A 12077-nucleotide genomic window follows, 5' to 3' on the forward strand; every position below is an offset into this window, starting at 1 on the left:
TGTATTTATTTAATAGACATAGTACTTACACGTATCCAGAGCTCATTCAGCGGGGAAATTAAATAATAGATAGAACGTGAAAAATAGAATAATTAAAATATGTTAACTACGTAGTTACAACTAAATAGAAACTGACATTATTAAGTTGAATAAGTTTAAAGCAAAACACTTTTGGATTTTCCTTAACTGCATGTTATATTTCTCCGAATTATTTAATTATTACTTAAGCATCAGTGCTGCTTGTAAGAATTGAAACTCAAAGAACTCTTTGATCATTTATATATTGCTTATTTTGTTCTTGGGGCATTTATAGAAAATGTACTATATTTTCATCAGAACTGCATGAATTTAGTTTGCCTTTCAGCTTACGTTTTTATACACTGCATAAGCGTTGCCTAATTCAGGCGTTTATCATGCGTTTGTGATACAGTTCAAAAATATGGTCTTGAACAATTTTGTGTCTATATTTCTGTCTATTTTCATCAGCTTCAATACATCAAAGACATTAGCAACTTTTATATTAAATTATTTCTATTAAGTGAATTGCAAGTAACAAGTAGAAAAATATTAAAAGCAGATAATTGAAGTTAAAATAACCAATTATAATAGTACGTTTTGTTAAATAAAAATAGGAGAATTGATGTGTTTGTTCTATATCACAGGCAGTTAAATTGTAAGCCATGTATCGTATAAGTTATAAATTATCACGTATATAATTATTAAGTTTCAGTTCTTCGTTTTCGCGAAGTAATATAATCTAATATTTCCTCTTTACGTTTAGGTCTTTGATACATAGTTATTGATCCAGATCAGCGTCTGTTATGAATTCGCCCTTATACTGAGAATGGCGAATTCCAAATGAATACTGTGGAGCAGATTGTGAATTCATGTGAACCTAAAACCAAGAAGAAATGACTATAAAGTTTTGAAAGTGAATAAATTTTAGAGTAAAAGTTTTAGAAAGTATATTATTGAGCTTGAAAAAAATATATAAAGCGCCACACTCTATAAGAGATAAAACGACCTTCATCAGATGTATAACTAAGACAACTATATGTGCTAAATAAAGAATGAATATAGTGTGATATCTTTTATATTCAACAGGATCAGATTTTAAGTAAATTCAGTAGACTTCACACTGAAAAATACCAAAATATTCTCACTAACTAAAAGCTTCAAATGAGATAACATTTGGTGAATATTTTACTTTAGAGTCATCGTTTTCCAAGATGTAAGATGTATAAGCCTTGAAAGCACTTCAATATTAAAAATTTAAAAATCCAGATATGATATATGTGGCATTAAAAACCCCTGTTTTCATATTTTAAGGCAGTTTCAAACTGCATACGGACTAAACAGTATCTTAGTGCTTTACAAACAAGCTTTGTCGAACATTTATTAATGACCACTGTAATTTCACTACACTTTTATGAGGTTTGTCGGGTTTACTAAGACATTGCTGAATTTTAAGAAATGTTTGATGCACAGAAATATAAACCAATAAGTAAACCTTAATATACTTTTAGACATCATAGCCAAAAATAAGTTTATTTAGTCAAACTACTACTGACAATTGTATACCATTTAAGATGAAAATAGTTCAGTTAAATTATGCACAAAGTAAATAACTACCAAAATTTTATTGAATGGTGTGAAAGCTTACAGAACATACCCAACAGCCTCACTTTTACTATGATAAATAGTGTTGCGTGGTTACCGCAAGTGAGATTTAGATAAACAAAAGTGTCGTTATTAGAAAGGTTTGATTTCAAGCCGTTAATATTTATTTTGACATAACACGTAAATTTAATTAAATGTTCCAGCATTTAAAAATGGCCATGTAACTTCAGTAAGCTAATCTAGCAGCAAATGTAGTTATCAGTTACTATATGCTATGACGGTCTGAAGAACCAAATCTAGATCAGCTTAATAGGCACAACGTTTTTTGTGTTGTAAAACTGGCTAGCTTCTTTTAAATCTGTTGTTGTATAAATTTGTCTGAGCATCACTTTTTGAAGAAACAATGGCCGAAATTGCGTGAATCATTTCAAGAAGACTTATTACAGGGGTATTGTATAACCAAATGGAGCGATTAATTAATCCAAAGATCTTTTACCTAGGCGTTTAGAAAATGATTGTTCAGTCAAAAGTAGGTTATATCAAGCCAAAGTGTTTCCAGAAAATTTAACTTAACGGTAACTTTTACCGTAGGGGATTGGATAACTACTTTGAGGTCATGTTTATAATGCTTCATATGAAGCTTAGATTTATATTCTATACCAATTACTGAACAAACCTTCATTCACCTGCATTACGACTCTTGCACGAAACGTTTTGAACTTCGGTTTCAAGGTTTGTATTCATGGGATTAGCTTATCAAAACATATTTTGACTCACTGAAAAAATTATGGGCTATACTTGCCGGAATTTTCTCCAGTAACACGTGGGTAGATATGACGTTTTACTTACCCCAATTTAAATGGGACGATGCTGTGTTTTTCTACTAGCCACTGTCAACATTGAAGTATGGTATTGAAGCAGAAACTCTCACAACTGTTTGGAAATAATGCACTTTGGCAGTAAAACATAACATTATGGAATGCTAATATACCAAGCGTCAACTAACGGAATGAACAGATATTGAGACTTTGAGGAAATGGTATTGCTTGAGTACACTATAGTGTATTGTAAACATTGGAGTAAATTTTGGCTTACTATCACAATAAAGTAAATATGCAACAGCGTTGTAGAAGTACACAAATAACAATCACAAACATTCCTGTGAAAAACATTGTACAAATGGAATAAAATACTCAGTCCACTGAAAACACGGAAAAGTAAACCAAGTTATCCTAACTAAATAAAAATGACAATCGTTATAATGACTCAAATAGGATACTAATCTGTCATATGCTTGCCAATCACACTAAGTTTGAATGTACAAAACATCCAAATAGGACCTTTAACCTTTATCTCTAGTAATCAAATATACTGGAGGGCTAAATTATTGTCCCCTTCTATTTTTGTATACGTTACTTCAGACGTTACGTTTCTGAATCCACATTTAATCAGATTTACTGTTATACATAAAATTATATTACAAGTTGCAAATGGTCTCCTAATCCGTCCCATTCTGGATGGGTAAACCTTACCAAAACATGTACTTATCGTCTTGTTTGGTCATGGCAAACGAGTATTAGATTGTATACCAGTCAAACTAGATGGCTGTAAGTATCAATGTTTTATTTTGTTTTAAATAGAAGGCTAATCATTGCCATATCATAGAACCACTAAAAGGACGAAAGTTCAATGATAAATGAAGTAGCACACGAATTTATTATCATGTTAGAGAAGATATTCTTGGAAATATGCAGGGATAAGAAAAATTATATAAATATATATATATATATTTCAGAAGAATTGTTGAATTTAAGTACTTTTATTTCGGTAACTAACAGGTCTAGTATAAAATGCTACCAAGTCTGACGTTAGTACGTCTAATGGTTACGTTATCTACTAAAAACTGTGAGCTCTTGTTGAAACTAATACTTTGAATCTGATTAAATACATCAATGTTATTGGAATCAATGGCCACAAAAAGTGGATTGGACAAAATTATTCACATGATAAGATGGAGAAAATATTCAAGGTAAACATTCACCAAGCTATCTTTTTAAGAATGGAATTCATGACACCAAAATATTCTGCTGAAAATTAACGTTTCATAAGTTTTATTCGGGAACGCAAAAGTATTTCATTAATAGAAAAATTAACATGGATATGTCGACAAAATTCTGAAATCAGATAAACAACTTATCCATCAGCCACTAAGAAGCCTTGACAACTACAGTGTGAGACAAAAACATATGTCAATGAATCACCATTCATTACACAAACACAAGTCTATTTTTATTTTTTTCCTATCTTTAATTTTAAAACTCGACTTCAATGTTTGCAAAGGTTATACGAAAAATCTCACTCTTTCGGGATAGTAAGCGCCTGGACCTGGCTTCCTCGTAGTGTCGGTTGGCAGCTGATTTCTTCCTGTTACAGAATATTTAGGGGCAGCTTCTCGGTACAAGTTAAGATCAGTGATATTATATGCTCCAGCTCCAGGTGTCTACAGCAGTAAATTCCTTTCGGATAAACCTACCTCAGCAGCACCGAAAAGCTTTGTTCTGCTGGACAGCGAGTATGCTGGGGCTGATTGCTTTTGACTTCTAACTGTCTTTCCGAGCATAGGATCTATATTGTATCTATTCGGACCTACAATATCGATTTAGATTTATGAAAATGGTAAAAAACCTGGAACATCGTCCACCTTGAACTCCTTGTTTCTAGAGCTTAATGAGTACGCCGGGGCTTTGCTAAAAACGAAGTGATCACTGTTTTCAGGAGTGTAGGCTCCTGGACCAGGATTTGAAAATATCATTGCCTCCTTCTGACGGCTATATAGTGAGTAGTGTGGTGTCCCATCTTTGCCATCACGTAGTATTTTCGAGTCAGGATAATAACACGGCCCTGGGCTACATTCGCTGTTGAACTTTTCGTGTCGAATTCCGAAAGACCACTGTGCTCCACGGAGATGATTTGAACGAGGGTCGTGATTTGGAAAGCCAACCAAACTAGGAAGCGCATAACATGGTCCTGGGCTGCTATACATTGCGGCGATCGGACCACGAGGTCTAGTGTAGTTGTAAACCATCTTTCAAACACAAATGGTAATAAGTCCTTGTTACGAACGTGAGTGTTTTATAACTTGAAAAAAATTCGAAAGGCCACACGCTGTTATAGTTTCAGTTGGTCACCTTAAAAATTAGTATATTTAAACGCTCGATATTAAAAGCAACAAACATTTTGTCTTGTGAATAAGGCTGATGCAAATAACCACACTACGTTTGAGCATAAGCAAATAATCACGAAAATACATGATTTTAAGGATAAAGAAATGTTTTTGATACGGTATTGTTAGTGAAATCTATTAGCTGTTACCAGACCGCTCTAGGAGTTAGACTGTGGTAAGATCCTAATACGAATGATGTATAAGCTCTCGGATAATTGTGTTGATGTCAGACTTTGATCGAAAAGTTGCATTATGCGACGAAAATGTTGACGGTCTCAGAGTTTTGAAGTAATGACTTTCCTGGGTTAACAGCAAGTATGTAATATTTAGAGTTTGACACGCTTGCGATAGTTTAGAGGTATTTTACATTACTCGGCCAATGCAATCGTAGATTCTTGTGAGATGATCCAAAAGAGGTAAGAATGAAAGCGAAAATGGTAGATGAAAAAGCACTGGCTTCTTGTGTTACTTGTTTTCTTCGAGGTTATGTCTGCTGCTGTGGAGGCTGTGGAATGTGTTTCTAACTTACATTGTTTGTACTAGCTTTCTGAAAAGCGCCTATGACTCGGGGATTGTATGGTGGCTGAGTCATATTTATTCTTTTAATAACTACTATTCTCACAGGAACTTGTAACCTTCAGCACATATAACTCTTACATTCATTTTATTGTGATTCTGTGTTTTGTAAATGACGGATATCAGTACTATACCGATCATTGTTTTCGTATGTGTGAAATAAAGTATTAAACTCTTTGGTTTTTGAGATTTTGGATTTAAGTCTTGGTAAAACATGCCGTCTGGTAGCCTATTTTGACATTTCGATGCATGTGGGTATTTTGTTTCTTATGTCAACTAGTCTTACCGTCTGCATACTGCACGAAGAGATATAGGGGTTTTTATATGGAGAACCAGGTGGTGATGTTTATATTTGTACGCAAAACTCATTGGGTTTAGAAGGTAAAGATTTAATATTGTCAGGTACTGAATCGTCAGTCACAGGGGTTACAGATTTTGACCTTTTAGTTGGCATAAAATCGCTTGAATTTCTACTTTACTAGTGTAACTTGTCATGATATAATACTGGGTGACTAGAGAGCTCGGTTAATTAGGTAAATGACCTGAGTGTATAGTTATTATTAAGTATTGACCAGCATAACCTACTGTGGGAGCAAACAAACCAGATTCTAGCGGAGGAAGAAATCAGGAATAAGCACTATATGCGGATAGGACAAGCATTGAGGTAAGCACCCACCTGCTTCACAAGACAAGCACTCACATGGAATCCTGAGGGCCAAAGGAAAGGAGGAAGACCAAAGAACACATTACGTCGAGGAAAGGAGACACGCATGAGAAAAGTGAATGGAAATTGGATAGAACTGGAAAGGAAGACCTAGGAGAGAGTGGGTTGGAGAATGATGGTCGGCTGCATACGTCCAATCGGGAGTGACAGGCGTGAGTAAGTAAGAAAAGTATTAACCGAGTTAATATTGGGATCAGAGACTATGCGTATATAATGTATTTCAAATATAAGGTGTTCAGTTATGACATAGAAGAGTAACGATCAATGAAATAACTGTAATCCGAAGATAGAGACGCGTCAATGTCAATTGCTGGGAGCTTATATATCATTTGTGGTAAACGAATTCCGAGTTATGTATCTATTAACTAGTAAGTGTCCGTCAACACTATTTTCCAGGGGTATGATGTACCTGACATAAAAGACGAGATGATAGTCTCAATCTAATACAGTCTACAAAAGAACAAGTCGGAAAATTTCTAAAATACATAAAAGATGTTAACACATTCAAATTTTGTGGAACGAACATTATTGCGCCTACTTGGTGATTATTGACGACTAATAGACCCTGAACGACTAATGTTCGACCCTGCATCTATACTTTTTTTTGTTTACAACTATGTGAGAAGCGTTTTTCGTCACGGGTTCGACTATTCTTGTGTTTTACATCAGATTCTTCGGGGAAGTAGCGCCTTACTATCCCTTCGACAAGATATCCTCAGATACAATCTGGATAAAAACAGCAGTTCAAAAGTTTGAAGAGCGCATAAAAAACTCTAATGAAATTGATTCTGATATGAACCCACATCTACGTTATCTACCTGGCAAGACCTTAAGTTGATATAAATTTTTTTATCAATGCAACTTCATAATAAACGACATCAACTTTAACGACCGGAAACTACTAACACAGATAAAGTGGGAATTATTGCATTTTTCTGAGCTTGCTTTTGCAACGGAACTTCGCTGACTAGTTCATTTTCAAAAAACATCATTGTAAATTATCACATTCAATTTTATAACCGGTACGCTTCGCTTCATAAAGTTAAATCGTACAGCGGCATAGCATCAACATCAACTGTCACTAGTAACACATGTTTAATCAAAGTCGAACCAAGAAACTCGGGAAAACTCGACATTATCACGTGTTCACTTATATGGAACAGTCTCCTTTCGGAAATACACATGGTGGATAGATCACACATCTTTGGAAGATATCGTGGTGAGGTCTTTTCTTGCACTGATCTTCTAACACGTATGAAAATATATGCGCCTTACTCAAATAACATGGATTTTATACACGTTTAAGTGACATCAGAACCCAAGTTTTGTTTGCTTTTTGCCTATTATTCATTATAGTGTAAACTTCTAATTAGATGTAAGTCCCACTTTGTTCTTACTTTGAAGTACATAGACAACCAACTGAACCTATCGGAACTCAAAAACTAACAACAGTTCATCCTATATACAAAAGGTCTGAAACGAATCACGAAACCATCAACTGTGAAGAAAAGACTGCCACTAAGCCTTCCTTACCGTGAAACTATAACTCGTTTTAAAATTCCCATTGATGACTTGCTCTCCAAAAGTTGTCTGTGTCACCTATTAAACGGCAGTGCGATTACCAATGATTTATATAAACAACGTTGAGTATTTATTTAACGCAGCTGAACCGCTGAGGTTTGTATTCATCCTTATCATAATCACTGATATGATGAAATTTAAGTCATTTTACACTTGCCGTTCCAGAATTTCTAATTAAAAAACACGAAATCCTACACTGCACTTAACTTGTTCACAACTTATTTACAAGTCATACAAGTTTTCATTTGATGGTTTCTCTATGCTATCAGTCAGGACTTTCTTCGCACCACTGTAAATCATTAATTCATATCTTATTGTTCTGCCATCAAATCTTTATGAAGTAACTATTAATTTTAAATTATGTGTGCTACGTGTGACAATAATATATTTCTGACATAACAGGTCTACAAATTTTTACTATCATTATCATTAATTCACAACATGTATTAACAAAGAAGATGATACCCAATAGGGCCATTCAGTGAAAATAAATCACAGTACATACGGGCAGGTGTAACAACAAATTAGTTAATAGGTCTATCTGTTAGTTTTTAACGATGAGTCAACAGTTGTCATGATCTGTTTAACCCACTTCTGACCCAAATTCGGCATTCAGTTGTTAGAACTGTGGTGATGCTAAGTAACTATGCAGTCCAAATACTCGATTGATTCTAATTTCTTTTAATATAACTGTTGGATTGTGGTCTTTACATTGAAAAACGCGTACGTCGTGTTAATAAATTCGTACATAAAGGAGCTACTTATGTGCTTACTTACGCCTGCTGATACTCGTGGAGAAGCATAGGCCACTCACCAGCAATCTCCATCGAACCATATACTGGGCAGTACTTTCCAGTTGCTGTTCTTCTGTTTGGTGTCTGCTTTCAATTCTGGACGCAGTGTGATTTTGGCCTTCCTCTTTGTCGATTTCCTACAGGATTAAAAGTTAGAACTTGCCTTTAGATGCAGTTTGATGTTGGTCGTAATGTATATCCCGTTTATACTGCTAAGCATGGATTTATAAAATGTCACTTATATATGATTTGTCATCTAGAATCCCTTGACTACATAACCGAACTTAAGGATAGCAGGTCAATTACCTTTTCATTTTACCTTGATCTACGAAAAACAATTGAGAAGGTCCCATACGAACTGCTGTACATGAAACAACGATCATATGTTATAGAAGCCTAGCAATTATGATGTTTGACACATTCTTAGACAGTTCAATCCATTAGGTGAAAGTAAAGTCATATATGTTCAGAATTTTTTTCTATTACTATTATGATCGTACTGAATAGTACAAATGCTCCATCAACATTTGCACTATCTTTTATTATTACATGATCATACGACAAACGCGATAAACAAATCAAACCATTGAAACTCTGTACTGGGAATTGAAGGAAGTATTATGACGCCTCATCGTGGAAGCCGAGATTCTTCGGTAGTCACGAGGCCGATGCTCCTTCTAACAACCACAGCAACAATTAACATAAATACACGGAATGTTCTGACAGTGTGGGAGAGCCAACCAAGGAGCTACGGAAATGAGAAGATGCAAACTGACAGTTCTCGGAATAAGTGAAACCCATTGCACCCAAGAAGAAAATGCTCCGCACACTCAGTGAGTTGCTCTGATGCTGTCCAAAGAAGCACGTAAAGGACTCATTGCATGGGAACGAGAATGATGAGAGATTTGTAAATTTATGTGCATTCAACAAAATGGTTAAAGGGGTATTAATATTCCCACACAATGCTATATAGGTCATACCGGATCACACTGTAGAAAATCGGATCAGTCATGTTTGTATCGCTAAAAATGACAGCATTTAACAACAGCTGAACAACAATAGAAAACGTCAAGGCACAAGCTGAACACACTGAAGAAAACAAGCAAGTGAAGACGAGCATTGGAGCTGACAGGCAGAAATACGTGGAAGACCTAACAACGACAGCGGAAAAAGCTGCAACGAAAGGGAATATGAAACAACTATATGACACAACGAAGAAACTGACAGGGAAACAGTAAACGGAGAGACCAGTCAAGGACAAAAAAGGCAAGACAATCACCGAGATTCAAGTACAGAGGAAAGATGGGTAGAACACTTTGAGGAACTCTTGAATAGACCAGTTCCATGAACTCACCGGACATCGAAGCAGTACACACAGACCTTCCTATAGATGTCACTCCATCAACGATCGAGGAAATCGGGATGGTCATCAGACAAATCAACAGTGTGAAGCCAGCAAGACCTGACAGTATACTAGCTTATGCAACAAAGTCACACATAGAAGCAACTACAGACATACTCCATGTTCTCTTCAGGAAGATTTGGGAGGAGGAACAAGTGTTGACAGACTGGAAAGCAAGAAACCTCAACAACATACCAAGGAAAGAAGATCTGAACGGATGTGAATGCTACAGAGGCATCACACTACTGTCAGTACCAGCAAAGGTTTTCGACAGAGTTGCTAAACCGAATGAAAGATTCAGTAAACGACCAACTTGGAGATCAACAGGCCGGATTCCATAAGGATTGGTCGTGCACAGACTAAATCGCGTCAGTACGGATAATCGTTGAACAATTAATTGAATGGAACGCGTCACTATACATCAACTTCCTTGACCATGAGAAGGCGTTTGATAGTGTGGGAAGGAAGGTCTTATGGAACCTTCTTCGACACTATGGAGTACCTGAGAAGATCATCGACATCATCCGTATTTCATACAACCGACTACACTGAGAAGTTGTGTTTGGGGGACAGCTGTTAGACGCACTCCATGTCTACTCTCCTCCTTTCTCTTTCTTCTGGTAGTTAACTGGATTATAGAGAACCTCACATATGTGAAGTACAGAATACAATGGACAGTTTGCATCCAACTAGACGATTTGGACTTCACGGATGACCTAACCATTCTATCCCATATACATCAACAAATGATGGTCAAGACAAAAAATGTAGCGGCAGTCTATACATAGACAACACGGAGAACACCAACCAATTACACATTATGCAGAAGCTCTCGATTAAGCGGAATATCATCATCATCATGAAAAACGAGGATCTGATGTAGAGGTAAAGCCTTGTGAGTTTCTCCGTTTTTTATTTTTCTTACCCTGAAAATTTTACAATTTCATACTCCTTCATGTCCTTTGATTTGCTATTAGTCCTTACTTTCTTTAAACTATTAGCTATCTTCATAGCAGTGTGGTTTACTAAATGGACATCTAACCCATAATACAAATTCGTTAACTATCTGATTTGCTTGTAACATGGAACTAGTAGACACAGTGTATTCCAACCATGGACTTTGATTAAAGCTGTATTCATACTTACCACAAACGTAAGAGAGCCTAACATCGCGAAAGGAGGGAGGGTGGCGTTACTGACCAGCAAACATTATGGTGGGTAGATAACTTCAATCCACCCATGTCTGTGGGGCAGTACATCTTGTTTCATTACGGCTTCTTATGGTCTAGTGGAATGTCACGAACTAATGGTATTGATGCTGATTTATCATGCAAAATACCTCATTAAATCGTGTTTACAACTCTGAATTAGTTTCACTTCTTACTCAGTAATCCTATTACAAGCAAACTAGACAATTCACTAAGACACGAAGCCTACTCAAGACCCTATAAAATCTATAAAAAACTGTTATATAAATAAAGACTCCAATAGCTTCGAAAAAATGGAAGATAGCCAATTGTGTATCACAATACTGTTCTTATCACTATATTTTATGACTAGACATAATCCCATCCTCTCAGCTCCTTTCTGAACCACCTCCGTTTGTCAGCTGTTCATTCACTCATGCATTGCTCACACTTATCTTCTTTAACCTACTAGAATGCTCTTGCTTAGTAAATACTCTAATAAAAGAAAATTAGACTGAGTAATCATACCTTAAATTTTGTTTCATGAACATTGGCTGCTCTGCCTCTCGCCTTTTCTTTTACTTGCTCCCTTTTTCAGCCCCTCTGAGTTATGGAACGGATGACTTCATCCTGCATCATCCTTAAGGCCTCAGATATTCAAAAGGGATATAAGATTACGATTTCTATAAGCTCCCAACATCAATGAATCTATCCTTGACCAACTGTTGCACGTCGCGACGCAACATTCATGAAACGCGCCAACTGTGGTACTGAATAAAACTATCTACATTCATATCTTATAAAATACCAACCCAGCTTAGTAATTTACTACAGTGAAAATTGTATCATTTATAACAATTTGATGTTGCCTGTAAACTGGCATGCCTCATGTAACAAACCGTTATTTGAGAATAAATTATTGTTATTAGTGAAGGTGAGGATTGGCGAAGTAAGGGCGGTATTCATACAG

The 12077-nt window shown here is 35.9% G+C and overlaps 1 protein-coding gene across 2 annotated transcripts; it reads right to left on the reverse strand.

The window, feature by feature from the left end:
• Nucleotides 1-213: 213 nt before the first annotated feature.
• ODF3_1 (Outer dense fiber protein 3) lies at nt 214-4823 on the reverse strand (the record flags this gene model as incomplete). Of its 2 annotated transcripts, none has more annotated exons than XM_051211198.1 (4): nt 4306-4823; nt 4154-4266; nt 3980-4120; nt 214-2779 (listed from the first exon to the last, which is right to left on the reverse strand). In XM_051211198.1, exons 1-4 carry the CDS (start codon nt 4703-4705, stop codon nt 2768-2770), a joined length of 666 nt encoding a protein of 221 aa, XP_051071236.1. In that variant the 5' UTR covers nt 4706-4823. The 2 variants fall into 2 exon arrangements, with proteins under 2 accessions (XP_051071236.1, XP_035590069.1); XM_035733537.2 differs by having other exon boundaries at nt 797-895.
• Between the last annotated feature and the right edge of the window lie 7254 nt (nt 4824-12077).

The sequence above is a fragment of the Schistosoma haematobium genome, chromosome ZW (assembly GCF_000699445.3).
Source record: "Schistosoma haematobium chromosome ZW, whole genome shotgun sequence".
Classification (NCBI taxonomy): domain Eukaryota; kingdom Metazoa; phylum Platyhelminthes; class Trematoda; order Strigeidida; family Schistosomatidae; genus Schistosoma; species Schistosoma haematobium.